This window comes from Setaria viridis, chromosome 3 (genome assembly GCF_005286985.2).
Source record: "Setaria viridis chromosome 3, Setaria_viridis_v4.0, whole genome shotgun sequence".
NCBI classification, from domain to species: domain Eukaryota; kingdom Viridiplantae; phylum Streptophyta; class Magnoliopsida; order Poales; family Poaceae; genus Setaria; species Setaria viridis.
This window is the reverse complement of record NC_048265.2, coordinates 4,364,532-4,388,715: the sequence shown is the minus strand read 5'-3', so window position 1 is coordinate 4,388,715 and position 24,184 is coordinate 4,364,532. Positions and strand designations below refer to the sequence as shown.

Genomic DNA, 24,184 nt, shown 5'->3' with positions numbered 1-24,184 from the left:
TCACGGGCAGGCCCACCACCTCCGGCCACGACGTCTTCTTATTCTCGCCGCCGGTCGTGTCCACGGCGGAGCTCATCGTCGTCGATGGATTACTCAGCCAATCTGCACGCATGCACACATATAAGAATCGGTTGTTGGCTAGAGATCGATCAACAGTGATCAAGCATACACTTGGGAACTTACTTGTCTATGAAACTTGTCTTGTGTCTTGTTTTTGCTGATGGAGTAGATCGAGCCTTTCACATATGCCAAGTGCACACACTGAAAACACAGTCAGCTCCGGTAATCCTCATCGCCATCGTCTTTGGTTTTCACGAGCTTTCCATGGCACCATCTTTGTAGCTTTGCTCACACATGCGCACACAGGGCACAGCAACCACATGGATGATCATGACACGCATAGCAACATATCCATCATTTATGTCATCACTCTCATCCTCAGAGAAGGAATTAGCATTTTATTCATTACAGCATCGATGAAAAACGACATCGCAAGTCGATTTCACATTGATCCAGTAACAAGTCGCACATACAGAGCGAAGATGCATAGGCATCTCGCGAATTATTTTATTTTATTCCACTAGTAGGCATGGGCAATAGGCAGAGACCCATGGCTACCGAGCTCTAACCAACATGGGGCGTCTGGGCGACGGTGTCGACGAAGATACGGACGCGGTCGAGACGAAGATCCAAGGTCACCGGCGAGCCGACGGGGAGCACGACGATGTCGGCGTCGGGCTTGTCCTTGAGGATCACCTTCTTGGCCTCCTCCACGCTCATCCCCACCACCTCCGGTCACGACGTCTTGCCGCCGCCGGCACACCGCACTTGTTCCGTCGAGGAGCTCATATTGGTTGCTGGTCGATCGCTAGCTGCGGAGGAATTACGGGATGCTTTTGTTGTAAGGTATTTATAGAGCCGTAAGCAGGATGTGATAGCAATTCTGCTGAAGTGTGACAGCAAAAAAAAAATATGGTGCAGAGGGCGCGTGCATGCAGGGCCAAGAAATGCTTCCTGCTCCAAGGCTCAATAATGTAGGCACGAGGCACGCGAGGTGCCCCTAACAACAGCCAGTACAGAACAAGATCGAGGAGGATAACGTTGCAGAAATTAAAAATCCATAGTCACCACCGTCCCCTGATTTTTCGCGCTTGCAGCCAAATAAACCAACAGCTTTGACCACGTGGATGCATGATGATCATGTCAGATAACTACATATAAGGATGAAAATGAACGGGAGATAGTCCAAAAGGATGTACTGTCACATACAAACTAACACTCATAACATCAGCTTCACTGCAAAAGGACAGTGTTGCTGAGCTTATGTTACTACAACAAAAGGAAGTCACTGTATTTACAGACAAGACAGGGGATTACTGGCTTCAGTCTAGCTAGCTAGACATCTAACGGCTTTCCTCTTGAGTAGCATGTATGTTTCTCTTAAATGTTTACATGATTTGACTAGTAAATTTTTTTTAGCAATTATGATCAATCTGGCCCATAAACAGTACCCTTGTCCTCAGCAGATTCATCTTTGAACAAGCATGCTGGGAGATTGTCCATACTTCTCCATCATCGAGTCAACAAATAGAACAGGGATTGCATTCTGTTTTGAAAAAGAAGGGTAAATAGCCATAAATTGCAACCAATTATACATGTGGTCAAATAAGAAACTCTGATAGTGATAGTAGAGAATAGTTGGTCTGCATAATCAACATTTGGTAAAGCGCAATTTCAGTCCTACTATATCAAATGGAACATGCATGGGTGCTAGAGGATGAGCTAATCCCACATTATATTATTTGAGCCAACAATTTGTTTGTTGGTTGCCAACAAACAAATCCTAAATAAGCTTTGTATATGGTTCCACGAACAACGAATGGATGGTATCCTTTAGGTTGGTGCTGTTTGTGAAATTGTCCTCTTGGTTGTACATGAATTCCATCGTCCTCGTCAAGTTGAATATCCTCTCCAATAGTTGCTTTGGGATGGTATTGTCTGAATTCAACCACTCGTTGTTAAAATCTTTCCATGACTCCTCTTTTAGAGTGTGTATCTTCTCACGTGCCACTTCAATCGAGACATTGTGCTCCTTCATGTAGCTATCGATTGTTGACGCAACATGAGGGATCAATTGCTCCCGCTGTATTAATTGAAATATTAAAAAATATTGGTAAGAGGAACGTACATAGCATGAATGTCAAGTTCTTGGTAACAAAAATATGTTTTGTTAATTATTAATGTCAAATTCCCATAAATTCAAATTGGAAATGGGAATTATGGGTTTGATATTAGGCTTCAAATATTATCACATTTTTTAAACTAAGGAATGAGCGAGAGATATTACCTCATATGATTGGAGGTCATCTAATAGTCTGAGAATTCTGGAAAGTGCCTTGACCATGTTAGGTACACTAGAAACCCAATTAAAACAATCTTTTGTTGCCACATCATTCATCCCAATGAAGGAAGCACATGACAAAAGAGGACACCCTCCAGTTCTTATTGAAACTTGCAGGTGCTCTTCAACAGACTCTGGAATGTAGCCTTCTTCAAGCATTTTTACTTCCATGCTGAAGCTTCTAACCAGATCTTCAATCTGCAAATTGAAGATAGTAAGTTTATGGAAATTGTTGAGTTAAAAACAAGGGTATGTGTTTACAGACATGTTTGTGCTGATAGCATCAATTTAACATGCATGCAAACCTACTAGGATAACTTAAAGTGGGACTGAGAAAATGGAATAGATAAATTGTACGCGTACTAAAAATGGTTTACGGAATGTTTACCCACATGTCTATGTGAATGTGCAGAGAGGATCTGAATTAACGCCCAACTACTGAGCAATAAAGTTACTTTCCTGATGAGCCTTTATAAATGGTTTGTAACAAAATATTTCATATGTATATCATCTCTCAAATAAAAATCTAGATCGGAATGTAAACTTACAAAGTATCTTAGATACGACATGCGATATTTCTCCTCCTGGTGGAGCATATTCGCAATGGTTTGAAAGCTATCCAACATCTTCCCCAAAGCAAATTTCAGGCACTCCGGGAGGTCATGAGCCGCCTTAGCATCCCAGCTGGCCAAGATAGTTTAAACAAACACATGAATTTAATATTTACCACCATGACATAAGAAATTCCATGTAATTTAAATGTGTACTTATCCGTCTATCAAATTGGTTGAACCTCCATTTATTGTTGGATTCCCCCAAGCTAGGTGGAACTTTTTGTGCATGACCACACACATAGGAGGTAATAAGCTAAAGATTAACCGAAAATACAGATAACGCGGGTTACCATTGAAATATGATTATCTAAAGTATTTTTTTACAATTAGTGGCATATATTTTTTCTTTATAGTTCTCTTTGAATTTCACATTAAAGATAGACATGAACTTTTGTGAACCTAGGATGTTAAAGATATTTGTAAGGAGGGAGGAATACAAACCTTTCAATGCACTTGGTAAGTAATTCACATTCTTCTGGAGTTGCATAAGAATCATAAATATCATCCAAGAGAGTTACTATAGCAATAATCATTGTCACTATTATTCGGCTTCGTGAATAACATGGTTCAAAGTATACTCCTAACATCCACAGGTAGCATTCCACAACTCTATCTCGAGCAAATGGAAGCCTCGATTCAATATGTAAATCCTTCCACCACCTATATATACATTTAATAGAGGTGTATCAGTGATGACGCTAGTTATTTCTAATTTGAAGTATAAATAAGCAATAGAATAGGCTCAAATGGTAACAATTACTTGATTAGTTTCACCTTGTAATGGTTATCAGCTCACGCTGATGATGGAGCTGCATAATATTTGAGTTCAACTTTGCAAGCTGCAATATCGTTTCATGTACTGTAGCATCTTTCTCATATGCAGAGATGTAATACTTTGACTCATATATTCTAACCCTTCTAGGCAGAGGGATCTCAAGTGCATATTTTATTTCACGTGCTAATAATGATTCTTCCATGTTGGGTAATGTTGTTTCTAAAAAACTTCGTGTGAATAGTATGGCTTCATCAAGTATTATCTCCCCATGGGTCCTCATATGCGCAGCATTGTAAAGGCTCAGTAGGTCTGCAGGGTTATCTGCTAGAAAACCTCCATCTTCATCTTTGAATCTCGCAAGCACGTCTGGAATATGTTATTGAATTTGTCAAAATATTGTCAGTTTTTAAGAAAGTTAAGTAAACTTTCAAAGATATTTCCCACAGTCCACATGCCCAAGCTACCTTTCTTTTACCATTTTAACACGTTCGAAGCATGGCTGCGTCAACTATGCTCTTAAATTAGACCATGCATTATACGCAACCGTGCATAATTATTTGGAATTCCGTGGTTTGTTTATTCAATTTAATATTAATATTACCTGGTGAAACCTTATACCCATGTTTGCGAAGTAGACAAAACCACAGAGCTACCGTCCCAAGATCGTAGTCACTGACATCAGCAGTCTGCATTTGTGGTAATGCAGCATTAATCTCTTCTTCAAACAGGTGATCCAAGCACAGACGCTCCAAAGTATCGATGAGATGTAGCCTCTCATGCAGGCCGCTAAATGTTGAACTTGCCATTATTTCGGCCACTTCTTCCTTGAGTTTGTCGGCTCGTTCTTCCATCTGAGTCTGCTGAAGACAGCATTTAAACTTAGCATAATGACAAGTACTGATTGTCCTTAACATTTTCTATGACTGATATATAATCACACACAAATTGATTAGAAAACTATATGACCCTATTAATCTCAAGAATTTGTCGACCGCGTATGTTTAGAAGAGAAGGCGATCGTGGCGGGGAAACAATAAACAAACCTGTTGCTGCGATGAAGCTGCTGGGTTGGAGTAGCCAAGAAAGAAATCTCCCCAGATAGATGGGTGGAAAATACCGGCATTCTGGCTCAGCCGGCTATCATCCTCATCAAGGCCATGGCCTGTTCTTGGGGCACAATCCTGCTGCGATTGGCCGCATCGCAACCTGCAGGTGCGCCGCTGCCGCCGCTGCAGACAACTCCGCCGTGAAATGCTTGGGCATCGCCTGATGAGCGGCCGCGGTGATGCAGCAATATGGCAGCTCCTGCTATTGCTGCTGATGCACTGTGGTGGTTTGAAGGAGATCAAGGTGGCCATGGCAGGTTGAAAGTTTGCAAGGTCAGGATTTGAGTTTGTAGGTGGATAAGCTCGTAAGTATGGCTGTTGTGGCTAGAAACAGGTATGGATGCTGCGGTAGCTCTTTTTTCTTCATCTATTCTTTTGAAGGTCTTTTTATTTCGGAGAAAACTTGGTTGCATGATCCAGTTGTTTGCTGTGAAAAGTGCAATAAAACATTCGATTGTTTTGGTGATGATGAAGAACCTCTTATGGCCACAAGTGACTTGTGCTTCTGGAATAAGAGATAAAAAAAGGACGATCTAGAAATTGACTACTCAGCGAACTAACATAATGGAGGGAGCTAGCTGTCTGAAATAAGATTGATGGCATGCTGTGCCTACTGCTCTGTGCTTTCCATCCATCCCAGGCATTCCGAGGATCTGCTTGTAGGGCATCCCCCTCGCTCTAGATCTGAAATTGAAGCCGCCAAGCCCACTAGTGCCTTCCTACAATTCATAGACTTTTTGGTTCCCTCAAGAAAATAACAAAAACAAAAATTCATGAACAGTTTGGTACGTATGTCATGTTTCTTGTGTTAGGGAGAGAGTGCAATATTCCTAGTCATGGTTCTACTGCCGGTATGTATAGAGAGCTGCAGGAAAGGTTTGGATCAGGATTATGTGGAGGATCATGATCATTCCGTGTATAGCTAGCTTGCCAAGGTGGATCTGACTGTGTACGTGCAGGCCACGTGCCACACGACGAGCGAGCAGGGTTGCTGGTCAAGCTGTTGATAAATGCCTCGAGAAAATAAGAGAGAGGTTCACGTGTCTGGCTGAACAATATAATTGACGAAGAAAGAAAAAAAGCCCCTACGTACCCAGAAAAAAGAAGAGAAATGTTGATGGTGGGAGTGGAAGGAGCGTGCAAAGACAGAAATAGAAATGATGCCTTTTTTTTTTGTTTTTTAGCTATTTTTTGAAAGATTCTCACACGAAAGATTCTCACAAATAAATCCTGAAGGTAACATTTCAAAATTTGGACCTTTAGCTCGGCGTCATTATTGGTGGCGCCAAGCTTACACGTCTCGCCGCCGCCAGGGGGTTTGGCGCCTAGGTCGTAGCGCCGTTGGCGACGTGGATGCTGACATGGCAGCCCGCTTAGCGTCAGGGTGGATGGCGCCAAGCTTGGCGTCGAGCTTGGCGTCGTAGATCTTGGCGTTGAGCTGTTACTCTATACCTCTTGGCGTTTGAAATGAAACAAGTATATTTATTCCGAGAAGCATGCAACAACCACACTGTGGTTCAGTTGGTTAGGACACGTGTGTTTTATCCCAAAGGGCTGAGTTTGAACCCAGCGCTGAATCTTTTTTGACATTTCAGCTACAGCTACCGTGTCCTTTCATCGCCACACACTTGGCTTTCGAGTTTCGACCCAACAAAGAACGTCACGGAGCACACAGGGGCACTTGAAGACGTCATTTCGTCAGGCAGCAGCCAATCAGAGATTTGCCCAACATGTGAGGCTTTTTTTCTCTTGCGCAAACTATGCTGTCAGTATCAACCGGTAGCACACACAAGCTAGCTAGCATGCTTTGTGAGTCCTTCGGTATTTTTATTTCTTCCCTTCAAATAAACATTCGTTCTAGTGCCTTTGGGATAAAATGCACATGTCCTAACCAGCTAAACCGCAATGTGGTTGTTGCATGCTCCTCGGAATAAATATACTTGTTTCGTTTCAAACGCCAAGAGCTACAGTGTAATACGGCGCCGAGCTCGACGCCAAGATCTATGACGCTAAGATCTACGGCGCCAAGCTTGGCGCCATCCACCCTGGCGCCAAGCAGGCTGCCATGTCAGCGTCCACGTCACCAACGGTGCTACAACCTAGGTGCCAAACCCCCTAACGCTGAGACGTGTAAGCTTGGTACCACCAATAATGGCGCCGAGCTAAGGGTCCAAGCTTGAAATGGCACTAGCATCAATCAACACAGCTCCATTAACGCATCACCTAAAAACTGAACCAACAACACTAACGATTTTTCGATCAGCTTAGCTTTTAGAGATAAAAATCTGTACAGCAGCGTATAGCGTGCATGTTTCTCTAAACTGTTTACATGGATTGCTTGGTCTACAGTTGTTATTAATAGTAATCAATTTGGCTCATAAACAGATCATCATCATCATCGATTCAACAGAAGGCGAGGAACAAGGGGTAAACGGCACTTTCTTTCAAAAGAAAAAAGGTAAAAGCACGGCATACATTCGGGCATTGTCCTTGCAAGGAAAAAAGAGAGAGACGGCAACCAGTTCTGCGATTAAGTAACTCTGATTACTAAAGTAGACAACAGTTGACCTGCATAATGGAGATTTTAAGAGAGAATATTTTCCAACCTACTACCATAGACAAGAGATAATGTACCCGATGACACTGAAATATGGGTGCAGAAGAATGAGCTGACGCCACATTGTATTAGTAACTAGACATACAATTTATTGTCATTGCCAATACTAAATGAGGATTGTAAATTAAATGACTCCGCCAACAACAAGTGGATGGTATCCTTGAGCTTAGGGCAGCTTGTGAAATTGTCCTCTTGGTTGTACATAAATTCCATCCACTAAGTAGAGAAACGACTTTCGATCATTGGACAAAAATCTCGAAACAAATTGGACCTAGGACTAAAGAAGTATTAGTCCCGGTCTAAATTTCGTAGTCCCTCAAAATCCTTTTAGTTCTGGTTGGTGGTTCCAACCGAGACAAAAGTGAAGCTTTGAGTCCCGGTTGGTGCCACAAGCCAGGATAAATGGAGTTAATCCTGAATGGTGGCTCCACCGGGACTAAATCTGTCCCTTTAGTCCTGGTTGGAGCCACCAACACAGACTAAATCCATGACACCAGCCTTTATCTCTCCGACTCCTCTCTCTCTCTCTCCCATATCTGCTCCTCTCCCTCAGCACATGCAAATGGCCGGCGCTCCTCCCTTTGCTCCCTCCCTTCCTCCCCGCCTCCTCCTCTCCCTCTGCTCCCTCCCTCCCCACCTCCCTGACCTCCTCCTCCTAGCTCCCTCCCCGCGAGATGGCCGGTGTGTGCGGAGCTTCCTGGCGTGGCACAGCCGCAGGCGGCCCGGTGCGGCGCGAGCTACCACGCGAGCTGCCAGATTTGATTCACCTCTTTTTGTGAACGATTTGTTTGTGATTTTTGCTGGTGAATCCACCACGTGTTGTGAATCAAATCGAACTCATGTGTTGTGACTTGTGAATCAGATCTTGTACAAATTTATTGGTTGTGTGCTCACACAAATCCTAAATAAGCTTTGCATATGCTTCCACGAACAACGAATGGATGGTATCCTTTAGGTTGGTGCAGTTTGTGAAATTGTCCTCTTGGTTGTACATGAATTCCATTGTCCTCGTCAAGTTGAATATTCTCTCCAATAGCTGCTTTGGGTAGACATTGTTGGGGTTCAGCCACTCGCTGTTAAAATCTTTCCATGACTCCTCTTTCAGTATGAGTATCTTCTCGCGTGCCATCTCAATCGAGACATTGTGCTCCTTCATGTAGCTATCGATTGTCAAAGCAACATGAGGGATCAATTGCTCTCGCTACACATGAAGTTAAATATTCAGATATATTGGTAAGAGAAAGGTAGAGTACATGTCAAGAAGCATCCTAATTAGCGTTGATCAATAATAATAAAGCTACGTTATGTGATCAGCACCAAAATCATGGTGCAAATTCAAAATTGAACTATGAGTTTGTTATCAGGCTTCAAATATTATCATAGTATAATCTAATAAATGAGATATGTTATATTACCTCATATGACTGGAGGTCGTCTACTAGTCTGAGAATAATGGAAAGTGCCTGGACCATTTTAGGTACACTAGAAACCCAATTAAAGAAATCAGTTGTCGCTATATCATGCATCCCAACGAAGGAAGCACACGACAAAATGGGACATCCACCGGTTCTTAGTGAAACCTTTAGATGCTCTTCAACAGACTCTGGAATATATCCTTCCTGGAGCATTTTTACCTCCATGTTGAAGCTTCTAACAAGATCTTCTGTCTGCAAATTGTAGTAAACTATATATGTTGGGAAAATTTTTCACATTTATTGGTTCCCGGATATTCATTCAGAGGGAGGCCAAAAAATTGAAATATGTAGATGCAGAAGGTAACTTACAAAGTATCTTAGATACAGAATGCGATGTTTCTCCTCTTGGTGAAGCATATTTTCAATGGCTTCATAGCTATCCAATATTTTCCCCAGAGCAATTCTCATACACTCTGGGAGATCATAAGCGGCCTTTGGATCCCATCTGGAAATGATGATTCGGACAAACATATGAAGTCTATATGATCAACATGTAGAAAAACGTCACTACACTGGTAACTTTAAATATAATTTAACTGTGTAATTATTCATCAATCACACTGGTTGAATTTTCTTTGTTATATTTACTCAAAGCTAGCTAGATGGAACTTTTCTGTGCATGACCACTCATAGTCATACATATGACTAAGCCAAATATTAACCCCAAATACAGAACTAGTTACCATTATAATATGGTTCTATCAAGGAAACAATCTATGTGCTCTATTTTCGAACTTCATATATGCAAAAATCTGATTTTCCCCCTTAATAAAAGGTATATAACTTACCTACTTAAAAGTATCATATTATTTTCCTTATTGTTCTTTCCGCATTTCACAGTCAAGACAAATATGAACCGAACCTACGATAGAATATTTAATTGTAAGCAAAGAAAGAGGTACAAACCTTTCAATGCAATTGGTAAGTATGTCACATTCTTCTGGTGATCCATAAGAATCGTAAATATCATCCAAAAGGGTCACAATGGCAATAATCATTGTCAATATTATTCGGGCCCGTGAATGACATGGTTCAAAGTATACCCCTAAGATCCACAAAAAGCACTCCACAATTCTATCTCGAGCAAAAGGGATCATCGACTCCATCTTTATATCCTCCCACCATCTGTATGTGCATGAACAACAATTATTGTAAACTTCATTTTGGAAATTCACTAGAGTTACAGAAATCTAGCAATTTTGTCTACATATTAGTTAGTAATGTCATTTGTTCGTTATTTAAATGTTATTATGTAATTGAACTCCAAATAACAAAACATGCAACACTTCACCTTGTAAGGATACTCAACTCTTGCTGGTGATGGAGCTGCATAATATCTGAATTTAACTTTGCGAGTTGCAGTACCTTATCATGTAGTGTAGCATCTTTCTCATATGTAGAGATATAATACTTTGACTCATAGATTCTAACCCTTCTAGGGAGTGGGATCTCAAGTGTGGATTGTATTTCACGTGCTAATAGCCCTTCCACAAAGGGCAATATCATTTCTAAATGCCTTCTTGTGAATAGTAGATAAAACCAGAGAGCCACTGTACCAAGGTCACAGTCTCTAACATCAGCAGCCTCAATTTGTGCTAATTCAGCATTGATCTCTTCTTCGAACAGGTGATCCAAGCACAGGCGCTCCAATACATCGACGAGAAGCAGCCTCCCATGCAGGTCACCAGTAGTTGAACTTGCTACGATCATTTGGGCGACTTCTCCCTTGAGTTTATCTGCTCGATCCATCCAAGCCTGCTGAAACGGTGGTTAAGTACTTAACCTGAGCATAATGGCAAGTACCAACTGGTATCTGTATTAACCTTTTATAATTATTTTCTAAATAAATTATACCCAAACAAGTTGATTAGAAAATTCTGTAGCTATATATCACTTCATTAATTTAAAAAAAATGATAGCAGAGAAGGAGATCGATCAATAAGAAAAACCTGTAGTTGCTGAAATGAATTGTCTGGGTTAGAGTAGCCAAGGAAGAAATCACGCCATATAGATGGGTGGAAAATGCCGGTGCTTCGGCTCAGGCGGCTGTCTGCCTCATCAGGATGATGCCGTGCTCTCTCCATGGAAGAATCCTGCTGCGATTGGCAGCGGCATTGCTGCAATGTGGTGTACTTCTGCCTTCGCCGCCACCTCCCTGAAATGCTCCGGCATCGCCCGAGCAGCCGTGATCCAGGAGCACTGGTGCTTTGGCGTTGTGGTTTGAAGGATAAGGTCTCCATGACAGTACTGAAGATGCTGGTATCTAAGAGACTAAATTTGTGCAGTCTACATTTCTTGTGCAAATGAGGAAAGCCTACGTGCTCTAGCAGTATTTGTTTTTGGTAAGTGATCTAGCAGTTTTTAATATACGCACGAGGCACACGAGGATGGAACGGAAAAGGACAGGACAGATCCCTACCTGCTTTGCTTCTAGCAGACATGAGGCACATGAGGTGGCCCGTTCACGATCTCTTCACCGAATATACAGCAAGATGGTGAAAATTAACATCCTCGCCACCTTACCCTTATTTTTTTTTAAACGAGCTAGCAGGAGAACTGCTGCTATATTAAAAAAAGAGGAAAGTTTGGCGGGCCGATTACAAACATTCTATACAAACTATACACTCACATCCCAATAGCGGCAAAGAAAAACTCCGCTAGGACTACTACAAAAATCAAGACGCGTAAATGAAATATTGTAAGTGTTTAGCTCCCGCCATGATCCACACTGCCGTCTGGTCTTCGATGCAATTGACTATCCGATTAGCTGACTGCTCCTTGTGCCAGAATATCCTCTGATTTCTCTCTGACCAAATTTCCCAAAGGACGAGGATAATTAGACTACGCAACTATTTTCCGCGGACCACATAGGGGTGGCCAGTAAAGCTGTCCACCAACTATGTAAGGAATCGTGCCTGTCCCAACGGCTCGGGCCAATGTTCGGACACCTTATCCATGTACTCATCTCGATCCAGATTGTTCTTGCAAAGTTACAGTCGGCGAAAAGATGATAGCCGGTCTCCTGCGTCGTGTTGCATAGCACACACCTTGGGTTACTGGTCCATCCCTGACGTTGTAGTCGGTCCGCTATCCATTTCCTATCTTGTATAGCCAGCCAACCAAAGAACTTGCACTTTGGAGGCGTCCTATTTTCCAAATTAAATTCTTGAAATTAGCCGCCGTGGACCCTATGAATTGTGATCGGTAGGCCGACTGTGAGCTGTACTTCCCGTCTGCCGTGAACTTCCATGCGATGGTGTCCGGGAGACCCAGTCTTAGCTGCAGTCGGCTGACCTCGATCCATAATCGATGGTACTCAATGAAATGTGCCATGGTGAACCCTCGATGTAGAAGGTTTAAGTCTTGTATCCATGTGTCACCCGTCACCGCATCGTACAGCATCTTGTTCTTTCTTTTGGACATGTGAAACAAGTTCGGTGCTTTGTTCCTTGGCCTTTGTCCACTTACCCAACCATTGTCCCAGAATGATATTTTCTTGCCGTCTCCAATTATAATCATGGTCGCCGCAGCAAAAAGCTTGCGGACAGCTTGGGAGCAAGGTATCTCGCGTTCCTCCCAAGACGACCCTTCATTCATCCAGTCCTGCCAAAGCCAACGTAGACGTAAAGCTCTGGAAAACATTCTGAGGTGTAATACTCTGAGTCCGCCCTCGTTCCTAGGCCTTGCTGACCGTGTCCAATTCACCTTGCATTTGCCGCCTGTGACTGACTCCGTCCCCGCCCATAGGAATTGTTTCCGCTTAGCATCAATGGTCTTCATTATTTCTTTAGGCGCTTTGAGAGTAGTCAGTAGATAAACTGGTTGTGCGGTTAGGACGGATTTAACCAATGTGAGCCTCCCGGCTGGCGTCAAATTTCTTCCGCTCCAACTGCTTAGCTTGCCAACCACCTTGTCCACTAGCGGTTGTAAGTCAACCGCCTTCAGGCGCACTGCGGACAGTGGTAGGCCTAGATATTTGATCGGGAAGGTGCCACGCCTTACCGGTAGATTTTCCAGTACCTCGCTCAACTGTACGCCTTCACAGCAGATAGGGACGGCTGTTGACTTGCGGAAATTTGTTTTGAGCCCTGTTACTTCTCCAAACATTTCCAAAATATTGAAGGATTTGGAGCGTCTCGGGTCACTTTGGTTGGAAAGCAAGATAGGACAGTGGTCGGATAAGAAAGTTGATAGGGCGTGCAGGACGTGAGTACTGAAGGCATTTTCCCATTCCGCATTTGCAGAAACTCTATCGAGCCTAACAAGGGTTGGATTTTGTCTTTCATTGCTCCAAATGAATCTTCTATTTAGCATATGGACCTCACGTAAGTCACTGTCATCAAGTGCCTGTTTGAACAAGTTCATAAGCCTTAAGTTTAGTCTGTTGTTATTTTTGTCGCTCGCTTTGTAGATGAGGTTGAAGTCACCTAGGACTAACCATTGGGAGCCTTGTGGAGGCTTTTGCGCTTGTAGTTCTGCTAGAAATTGCGGCTTGTCGTTCGATCCGGTTGGGCCGTAAACCACGGAGAGTGTGAAGACGTTTGCGGTTTCATGCATTGTTACCTTGCTGTTATATGGTATGGTCCTACAACTATGTCAGTGAGCCCGACGTGAGTGCTATTCCACAACAGTAGGATGCCGCCCCTGGTGCCATTGGGGCCCCCAGCTGGTTTGTAGGAGTAGCTGTGAAGCCTTACCCTTCTTGTTTTATTGCTTCCGCTTTATTGCATCTAAACCACTTCAAATTCCTGAGCCAAAAACGATGCTACGTCTGCGTAATTTGTATTTTGCAGATGGCGATTCCTCAAAAAAAAAAAGATGATGATGTTGATGGTTCAAGAAGCATATGCACACAGTAAACAACAAGAGGAGATCAGGACAAGCCTATCATCCAACTCTCGGGGTTTGAGCAACGGTGTCGACGAAGATGCGGACACGGTTGGGGTTCAACTCCTGGGTCACAAACGTGCCAACCGGCAGCACGACGATGTCAGCGCTGGGCATGTCCTTGAGAATGATCTCCTTCGCCTCCTTCACGGGCAGGCCCACCACCTCCGGCCACGACGTCTTCTTATTCTCGCCGCCGGTCGTGTCCACGGCGGAGCTCATCGTCGTCGATGGATTACTCAGCCAATCTGCACGCATGCACACATATAAGAATCGGTTGTTGGCTAGAGATCGATCAACAGTGATCAAGCATACACTTGGGAACTTACTTGTCTATGAAACTTGTCTTGTGTCTTGTTTTTGCTGCTGGAGTAGATCGAGCCTTTCACATATGCCAAGTGCACACACTGAAAACACAGTCAGCTCCGGTAATCCTCATCGCCATCGTCTTTGGTTTTCACGAGCTTTCCATGGCACCATCTTTGTAGCTTTGCTCACACATGCGCACACAGGGCACAGCAACCACATGGATGATCATGACACGCATAGCAACATATCCATCATTTATGTCATCACTCTCATCCTCAGAGAAGGAATTAGCATTTTATTCATTACAGCATCGATGAAAAACGACATCGCAAGTCGATTTCACATTGATCCAGTAACAAGTCGCACATACAGAGCGAAGATGCATAGGCATCTCGCGAATTATTTTATTTTATTCCACTAGTAGGCATGGGCAACAGGCAGAGACCCATGGCTACCGAGCTCTAACCAACATGGGGCGTCTGGGCGACGGTGTCGACGAAGATACGGACGCGGTCGAGACGAAGATCCAAGGTCACCGGCGAGCCGACGGGGAGCACGACGATGTCGGCGTCGGGCTTGTCCTTGAGGATCACCTTCTTGGCCTCCTCCACGCTCATCCCCACCACCTCCGGCAACGACGTCTTGCCGCTGGTTTCTTCCGTCGTGGTGTTCATGCTCGCTAGCTGTCCGATAGTTGCAGATATATAGATCACTAAAATTAAACCAACTATATGTGAACAAAATAAAGATACAGCATGCACGACACACGAGCTAGCAGCAGCTAAGATCCATGGAGATACATAGCCACTAGTGACTGATTTACTAAGGCAAGCTACTTTGCTAGCTGGCAAAAAAGGAATGAAACGATGTGCTACATGCTGAGTGCTGACGAGTTGAGAAACAATGGAAGCTCACCGTGTCTCTAACAAGAACCTGATGAGTGTCCTATGTTGTGGACTTGCGCTGTGTGTGCGATTATGCAACAGCATTTATAGAGCAGGTTCAGATAGGGCTCAGGCATCAATCCTGCGGCCGTAGATGACTGGAGAATGATCTGTTCGTCGCACATGTTGCTCACTTAAAAAACAAACAAAGTAGATAAATATCCTCGCAAGAGAGGTAGTAAATCGACAAATAAGTAGACATTTTGATGGTTCAGGGAACATTCAAGGCAAAAGCTTGAGGCCGCTCTACCACTATACACACGAGGCACCATCAACAACGTGGATTGATCATGATAGAGAAACATATGTAATAGGACACACACAATTTGGTTCCCTTCTTTCAAAATTCAAACACAAACAAGAACCATCATTCTCATCCACCAAAAAGAAGGCATCTCAAAGAGCGAGGCATTGTGAAATAGGCATGCCTGCCTATAAATCACCTTAAAAGTTATGTCTGTCGCAAGAAAAACATTCACGACATCTTAGACCTGGATTACATGGGACTCCATTAGCACAAGATACATAACAAACAGTCCAGGAAAGCTGATACTAATAACAACAGCTTAACTGTAAACAAAGGCCAGTGCGCCTCGGCTTATGTTACAACAAAGGCCAAACAACAGGAAGCCGCTACTATATCAACAGATGAAAACAGGGGGGCTAATGGCTTCAGCTTTTCTTTTTAGACAGCTAACAGCTTACTTTCTCTCACTCTAAGATCTAAATTTAATTTGTACAGCAGCAGAGTAATTAACGTGCTTCTTAGTCCTCCACCTTCCTCCTCTTTACAGCAGCTTGCAGATCAAATTTGCATGCATATCACTCTCCTCCCTTGATTCTGCGTAGGGTCTTCAGCTACAGAATCAATGTACACTCTTCGGCGCAAACGTACAGTATTTATTTCCGGCAAGGCCAAAAGGGCCTTATATAAGGTTTTTAGTAGAGAAAAAACGTGAGTGCAAACCTAGCAACTGTTAGCTGTACAACTAGATTGTTTGCCCTTCAGGCAGCAGTGCATGCTGGTTGAAGCCCAAGGCGCTTCTCTGCGAGCATAAGAACACAGACATTATTAGCCCCCATGAATACAGACACATAGTGTGAAGGTACTGGAGATGGGCCATATATACCTCCAGCAGCAACAAGTTTCTCTACGCGTGCTACTATGTGCTTCCCGTAGGTGTACTTCTTGAGGGTGTTCAGATGTGTTTTTATCCTTGTAAGGATCATCTCTCTCTGCTGATCATCACAAGTTTCTAACACCTTCTGCACCACATAGTTAGCAAACTGGTCTTTCATCATTACCTAGCAACCACAACACAAACCATTTCAGTAAGGCCTGAAGATACTATACTGCAAACTTCCAACATATCCATTAGCCAGATTAGTGAAAAAAATAAAACATTTGACCTGTTCCGTTTAAAAACTTTTACAAAAGGGAGGGTTCCATACCTCAAGAGGTTCACTTTCACTAGTGGATCCAAGCATCTCGCCAATCAGAACCTGGCGCTCTACAGGATTTCCAAAGGCTAAGCACTTCTCAATGACATTTGAAGCAAACTTTTGCTGGCTCATTTGCACAATTTGGCCAATCAACTTCTCAATAATAGCAGATCTCTCATGGGGTTTGCCATGTTCCAGAACATGCTGTAAAGTTCAGCATGTTGCTAGTTAGAAATAAAATATTGAGGAACTGAAAACCCTACCATAAATAAATCAAAGGAGAAAGTCCCGAAGATCTCAGAAGCATGACTAAGAATACAACAATGGCTATCGCATAAAACACATCCACACCGTAAGTTCCACACTTCACTCTGTGAATCAATCATAATTCCTAAAAAGAAAAATATGTGCACTCTTCCAGCAGGGGTAAAAATAACACAAGGGGATGTCTCCAGTCGAACATTTCAAATTTTGGCAGCAGAATTAGTGTTATTCAATTTCCCCTACAAAAACAATATATGTAGAATTGTCCCCGAAAGAAATTCCATAGTATTTACAATTTATAAACACAAATAGACATCTGCAGTCCAAATCACATTAAAGGCCATCTATCTCCATAATAATATTTATTTATAACACATGGAGTAATAACTAGTAGCACTGTATCACCACAAAAATCCACCAAGTTCCCTACACATTAACTGGAGAAAACGTAAAAGGAAACCACTTAAGGTATCAGAACAAGACTTCAGATATCGAATGTCTACGCTGAGTTAATAAAATTCAATTTGTGTCCAACCTAGGTGTTCAAATGTTTGTAGTGAAACAATTGCGACAAGTAACATGTCATATTGTAGTTCACATGAATTGAATGGCAACTAAATTCTAAAGTCACTGTCAGTTTGACAATATCAAGATACTAGATAACTAGAATAAAGATTGCACCTCAAAGTTACACTCAAGCATGCATGTTTTTTTTTGCTAACTTCAACAAGAGACTGCAAGCTCTAATGTTCACATAAATGCATTTCCTGAGCAGCAGGAGCAGCATAGCTGATACACAAAATAGTCTACTTCCATTTCAGGGAAGGGGATCCCTGATCCACATTTCAGCATTGAATGATACTAGTTATCAGGTAAGCAACATATAAGATCAGCATAATAGCCTAGAGATGCTACTGCAAGACAAAGCCCACCAACACAACCAGGTAGGCAGGTACAGCATGTATCTCTATCAAAATTGAACATGGCACTGACCTGAACAACGTAATTGCCATACTGGTCCTGAGCTAGCAAGCAAACAGACTGGAGAATCTCATCCATCATTATTTGCTGTGTTTTAGGATCATCACAGTGCTCTAGAACCCTCTGTAGCAATTCGTGTGAAATAACAATAAGAAATTGCATACTACTGCTGGTAAAGCTCCAAAGAGAATGATGTATATAAGTAGCATACCTGAATAACTCGACAACCATATGGATGGGTGGATAGCATTACAACTTGGCCATAGAAAGTTGAGACAATAAACTCGATAGCATGCTGAGGAATGCACTCTATGCATTTTTGTATTACATGGTTCCCATTTTGATCACGTACACAACGCATGACATGTCCCTCCAGCTCTGCAACCATTTTAGTCTGCAGATCTAAATCAACGACCTCGATAGCCTGTGCATACATCATCAATAGCATCAGAAAAACATATTACTTGCTACAGTCTTTTTGCCAATTAAGTAAAATCTACAGATGCAAAGGGTTAGACAATTGTACAAGGACACTCAGAATGTATACAGATAAGCTTTCCAGCAATTATCCAACATATATTTCTCACACAACTGCTCCACTGGGTAGCTGCATGCATTCTCATACTTAGTTGTTTTGTTATATGGAATTGAAAACTACAGACCAATAAAACTGTACCAATCTGTAAGCCAAATGACATTTTGATCACTCAGAAACAATAGTTAGTTATAGTGCAAGGTAAAAAAAGCCTTGGAGCCATCAACAAGCATGCAAGGAAAAAAAACACAAAGCTCTACTTATTGAATAAACACGAAAAAAATAAAAGCATATTTGTTAGGGGGGACATATTTCAACTGACAAGCACCTTCTGTATAACCCGGCACCCATACATCTGAAGACTGAGAGCAAGGACACGTCCAATAAGTTGACCAGCCAATTCCTTTATCTGGGCAGTGCTTCCATGCTCAAAAAACTGAGAGAGAAAAAAGATCAATGAGAATTAAGAGAGGATATAACACAGTCAACCTCAAAGGATATCTGGGAACTGCTCCCATGTTCCTACCTTTTGAACAACATAATTTCCAAATACATCAGTCATCAGTGTGAGAGCTTGAGGCATGATTTCTGAGAAAACCATGTCTTTTTCTTCAGTACTGGCTGTTTCTAGCTTTTGTTGTATGAACCGGCTCCCGTATTGATCCGCACTACAAAATATTCAAAAATTAGTAAGACAACACAGAAAGCTTTCAGAAAGTAGATATAGGGAGTAAGTCTTCTTTGTGATGGAAAACATTAGCAGTATTTAAGTGGCTGCCTCACTATATAGTTTGAAAATGTGCGCTCAGTAAAGAACTCCTAAACCATTTTGTATCCTTTAACAATGCAAGTCACTAAGATGATTTCCATGTTAGTTTAATATGATGTTTATAACATCGATGAGAAGGAGGTGTACCTAAACTCAACAACATGGCCCGCTATTTCTGAGAGCTCATATGATTTACTTTTGTTGCTCTTGAATTCCTCCAGAAGCGAGGGCATCAAATTGGCATCCATCTTCCCACCCATGCCTGAATTCCATGAACCAAAGGAGCCACCAAAGCTTCTCATGCCTGATGGAAAGCGCATGCTACGATCACCATGCCTAAGCGGACTGCCTGGCGCAATAGGTGAAGAGGGAAGAACAGGACTTGTCAATGGACTTCCAGCATAACCAAGGTTAAATCCAAGATTGCCATAGTAACCATATTGCTTTTGTGACTGAAGTAAAGGGCCAAGGTTAGCTTTCTGAGGACCAAGTAAGTCCATGTAAGAATTTCCCAGATGGCCCCTGTCCATGAGAGGATCATCACAGCTTGCTGCAAGTTGAGCAAGGTACTGGATATACGCTGGATCAATAGGAGTCTGAAGGGAAGGTGATGCAGTTGGACTTCCAATTCCACTGTAGTTTAGCATGTTAGACATACCAGCTAAATTTTGTCGAGAAGATACAGTCCCGCCAGGGGATCTGGAACCAATTCTAGGGGAAGCAAAGCCAGATCCAAGTGACAAATTGTCAAATGATGTGAAACTGCCAGCATTAATCTGGTTTCTCATCGTAGATGAATTGGCCAAGTTTGGAGAATAGCCATCAGGTACTTTAGACTGTCCATGCTCAGGACGTCTCATGTAGGAGTGCTGCTGATTGCCATTTGATTGGTCACCCTGTCGATCAAACAGAAATTTCTGGACATTATCAACATCCTGATAGAGCTGAGACTGGTCCATAGTTTGCCCACTCATTGCCCTAGATGATAAGCTCATCCCAGATAAAGCTGCCACAAGATCATCAGATTCACCTATAGCAGATGAACTGCGGCGGAAAGAAGACGAACCACCATTAATCTTCTTGTCGTTAGCACCAACTTTCACACCAATTGGAGGCAGAGATGGACTAGGGGCCCTCCTCACAAGCTCAGGATCTGGAGATGCACTTCGAGAAAGCGATGACCCTAAAATAGAAGCATATGTATTTGATGATAAATCATTGTTCTGAATTTCATCCAAGCCTCGTGAATTATTACTAGAGTGCAGGCCTCCCATAGCTCCAGATCCACGATGGAGGCCATACTGTATTCCAGAAGAACCTAGCAAGTCATTACTATTGTGGTTGGCAGTCTGCCTATCCATATCCCGTTGGTATGAGTCATCCTGCACCATTTACAAAAAGATGTAATCTGATTTAGATTAAAACTGAAGCATAAGGAAAGAGAAAGTAAAAACAAGGAATCTTAACATGTTGACAGGAATTCAAGAATTCTACAGAACACAGTCCTCAATAAGAATAAGATTGACAAAGGCCATTCTTTTTTCTCCTTTTTGTTTTGCAAAATTGACAAAGGACATTCAACTGAGCAAACCAAGAATTTAGAGGATTCTATGTATGACCCAACACGGACAAGAGGCTCACCAATGCATAAATGCATTGTAATTGATAAGCTACAACAGAAGGTTGCCAAACATGAAGGTGCATCCAAGTATTAAACTAGTGAAATATGAAACAGTGCTTCCAATGTGAAATATGTTTCAAAAAAAGAAATATGAAACGGTGCTTCCAATGATCCGCAAGACATTTGAAAACCATAAGCCATGAAACTCTTCAGGAACTAGACTAGTTTATTGGTATCATGGCATCTGCAACACCTTCATGTGCAAAGTCAGAACAGCTTGCAGAATGTTACTTAGCTCTCCAAATAAGGAAAGTAAGCGTTATCCTGTCCATTGTGTAAACTCTTTTGTCAAAAGGCATTCCTTGTGTAAACTCAAACCATGTAATCTCTCTACTTCTGATATTCTGATCACATTAAGTCAGATAATATAAAGGAGATACGCCTGCAACAGATCAACAAATCCCATAACTGCAGGACAAAGACATCACTCAAAAACCAGTCTAAAGTGCACTCACGCATTCACACCTACTGACTACACAATGACTGGAACCCTAATATATGTCAAACATAGCAAATCTCCAAATAAGGAAAGTAAGTGTTATTCTGTCCCTTTGTAAACTCTTTTGTCAAAAGGCATTCCTTGTGTAAACTCAAACCATGTAATCTCTCTACTTATGATATTCTGATCATATTAAGTCAGATAATATAAAGGAGATACGTTGTGATCTGTTGAATCTGTTGAATCGACAACAGAAGAAGTAACCAACGATTTTAAAAAGAAAAGTACTTCAACCCTAGATATACACTCCACTATAAGTGGGATGGACTCTCGTCAGTCAGTCAGCAGTCAAAAATAGCAGCATCCCACGCAACTAGTACAAGGTCAAGGCTTTCTCACAAGACGTATGCTAGCACAGAATGGAGATACATGTAATACTTCATAAAAACTATAAAAGAAAGAAAGGGCGGAGAAAATATTCGATCTTTGCACCTGAAAGACGTTGGAGAAGCTCCTATGACGACCAAGATCGATCCCGGGCAGCCCCACCGTCCCTTCTGCAGCCGCCGCCGGCTGCTGCTGCCTCCTGCCGTCCCCGATCCCGCCGAGGCCGGAGGAGCGGAGGCGGTGGTGCGAGGAGCGCCAGTCCTCCTTGGAGAGCAGCGGCGGCGGGAGGCGCGGGTTGAGGTGCGCATTGGAGTAGTAGTAGCTCTGGTAGGCCGGGTCGGCGCGGAGGTCGTCGTCGAGGAAGAGGCTGCCGGCGGCCGCGGCGGCGCCCATGGCGCCCTCGACGGTGGGCGGCGCGGAGCCGCTGCGGAAGACCTCGAAGTCCCGGTCCGCCTCCGCGCCGAACGCCTCGCCGCCGCGCGCCGCCATCTCCGTCACCATCGCGGGGGCCGCAAGAAAAGCCAAGATCTTTAGGGTTTAGCGCGCTAGAATCCCGCCATTACCGTGCTCCCTCAAGCAAAACCGAGAAAGTTGCAGTTTTTAACAAAATTTATCCACGGAATGAGCACTAGCCGAGATCGGGGAGCGGCAAGAACCGATTCCGGCTGCTCAGAATGGACGAATCGGGGAGCGAGCGGCCATCTACGGGGGAGTCGGTGTTCGAATTCGGCGAAATGGTTTGGATTTGCGAGGGATTGGATTGGAGGCTCCCCTTCTCCGCTGCAAGTGTGAGCAGTGGCGTGCTGGTAGTGGGGGAAGAAGCGTAGAGACTGGAGAAGAAAGGAGGCCTGGTTGCGGCTCGATTAAGTACAACGGCCGGAGCGATTTGGGTCGTCGGATCCGGGGTTGGACGGGCGAGATCGCCCAGAGGGCTTTGGGTCCTAGGGTTTTGTTGCTGGGGTGTGGGTGTATGAGAGAGAAGAGAGATGCCAAGCTTGACCTGCTCTCTTTTTTGTTGTTTAGAAATGGAAACTTGGAGGTACTCTACTCTCCTACCTGCGTGCTTACTCCATTGGTGATTGAAAGAGATGTTTTCAGGTCAGTTTCTCCAAAAAGTCCATTCTTCTCCAGGCAGATTCCACCCCTTCTCTCTTCTGATGCCCTTTAAGCCAAATTTGGCAATGTTTGTTGTTCAGTCAGATTACCAGCTTAAGCTTGTGTTACAAAGATGAATATAGCAGCACTCTGCTTTGTTCCTGGCATGGTACGGTAAGACCAGATTTTACAGCAAGCTCCGTAGGCCCCCTTTTCCCTAGAGATAAGATTTGCGTGCATTGGGGTACTGGCACCGTTGTGCATTCGCTCCGTCTGCCCCTCTCTTGTCTGGACGAACAATAATCCCCATGGAACTCAGCATCGTTAATGATGGATCAGTTTGTGATACTGTGGAATCCTGAGACCAAAGAGTGGTGTAGTAAGAAGTAACCGTGGGGTGAAACTGTCAAAGTGCAGGAGATGGCGAGTAGAGGTAGTAAGTAGAGTAGGGGTAGTGATGAGTACGTGCACGGTGCGGGCAGGCCGCTGCTGCTCGCGTGCGTGCTGTCGCAAGGGCAGTGGACCGGAGGAAGAAGATGGAATATGGAGAGCACGTGACGGATCGAGCGTGCTCCAACAGTGGATTAACTACTCCAAACCAACTGTTACCACTAAGCAGAGGGAGTGAGGCGAGGAGAGGAGGAAGGAAAGGTGAAGAAAGATGGCGTGCCAAACACCAACAGCCCATCTGCCCATGCATGCATCTCGAGGCCGTCAGTCCACGAAAACTCAGGCCCTCCCAACCTCTCTCGTCCACTCATCTATTTAGGGTTTCTTTTTCATCCTACCTTTTATTCAAGAACACACAAAAAATATGGTCAACATATTTTACTTATAACAACACAAAACAGGAAAAGGGTTAGTATGGATGTGACTTAATCGATGACAGAGACGATGAGCCGGCCAAAGGCTAGGGCAGTAAAATAAGGAGTGAGGCCAAGGCAAGCTCCTTTCAAGGAAAAAAAATAAAATAAGATAAAGAAAGATCCCTAACGCAGCAACCGGTCTTCGCTCCATTGTTTTCTTTAATGGTGATTACCACAGACCGACCCTCGCACGAAGCTTCGACAAAGCGGGCCTAAAACTATTAGTTGTGGTGATGACGACGAGACAATCTTGTGGATGCAGCCCACCATCCATCTACCCCATTCAGTCATTCAGCAGGATCCCGGCCCAGCAGAAGCGACTGCACGTGACATGGGCTAAATTCACTATCCGCCGTTTGCAGCCCAACAGTATCATCTATCTCAACAGCCCAACATGCGTCGTCTCCTGAATTTCTACTGTCCAATCGATCAATTAGGAATTCAGGGTGATGGCAGTGTCAGAGAGAGAGAGAGAATCAGGATGATAGCTCCCCACACGTACATTTTCAGTCACCTCTCCATCGTAGTATTCACTGTGCAAAATGGAATAAACCAGCCTATCTACGCTGCATTACACCCCCCAGATCAGATCAGTT

At 43.4% G+C, this 24,184-nt stretch overlaps 3 protein-coding genes across 6 annotated transcripts; all 3 read right to left on the bottom strand.

Annotated features, from left to right (window-relative positions):
- Positions 1-1,656: 1,656 nt before the first annotated feature.
- LOC117846951 (alpha-terpineol synthase, chloroplastic) lies at positions 1,657-5,338 on the bottom strand. Of its 2 annotated transcripts, none has more exons than XM_034728077.2 (7): positions 4,834-5,338; positions 4,392-4,650; positions 3,790-4,156; positions 3,457-3,675; positions 2,950-3,085; positions 2,348-2,599; positions 1,657-2,143 (listed from the first exon to the last, which is right to left on the bottom strand). In XM_034728077.2, the coding sequence occupies exons 1-7, from the start codon at positions 5,146-5,148 to the stop codon at positions 1,844-1,846; spliced, it is 1,848 nt and encodes a 615-aa protein (XP_034583968.1). In that variant the 5' UTR covers positions 5,149-5,338; the 3' UTR covers positions 1,657-1,843. The 2 variants fall into 2 exon arrangements, with proteins under 2 accessions (XP_034583968.1, XP_034583969.1); XM_034728078.2 differs by having other exon boundaries at positions 4,392-4,647; positions 4,834-5,337.
- Positions 5,339-7,551: 2,213 nt separating this feature from the next.
- LOC117847804 (alpha-terpineol synthase, chloroplastic) lies at positions 7,552-11,305 on the bottom strand. Of its 3 annotated transcripts, none has more exons than XM_072292566.1 (6): positions 10,938-11,305; positions 10,280-10,746; positions 9,895-10,113; positions 9,298-9,433; positions 8,929-9,180; positions 7,552-8,714 (listed from the first exon to the last, which is right to left on the bottom strand). In XM_072292566.1, exons 1-6 carry the CDS (start codon positions 11,226-11,228, stop codon positions 8,415-8,417), a joined length of 1,665 nt encoding a protein of 554 aa, XP_072148667.1. In that variant the 5' UTR covers positions 11,229-11,305; the 3' UTR covers positions 7,552-8,414. The 3 variants fall into 3 exon arrangements, with proteins under 3 accessions (XP_072148667.1, XP_034584981.1, XP_072148668.1); XM_034729090.2 differs by having other exon boundaries at positions 10,280-10,743; XM_072292567.1 differs by having other exon boundaries at positions 8,433-8,673.
- A 4,234-nt stretch (positions 11,306-15,539) lies between these two features.
- On the bottom strand, positions 15,540-22,491 carry LOC117848578 (pumilio homolog 1). The gene is made up of 9 exons (XM_034730033.2): positions 21,733-22,491; positions 19,268-20,502; positions 18,878-19,019; positions 18,680-18,787; positions 18,028-18,240; positions 17,829-17,939; positions 16,581-16,775; positions 16,259-16,433; positions 15,540-16,174 (listed from the first exon to the last, which is right to left on the bottom strand). Exons 1-9 carry the CDS (start codon positions 22,126-22,128, stop codon positions 16,134-16,136), a joined length of 2,616 nt encoding a protein of 871 aa, XP_034585924.1. The 5' UTR covers positions 22,129-22,491; the 3' UTR covers positions 15,540-16,133.
- Between the last annotated feature and the right edge of the window lie 1,693 nt (positions 22,492-24,184).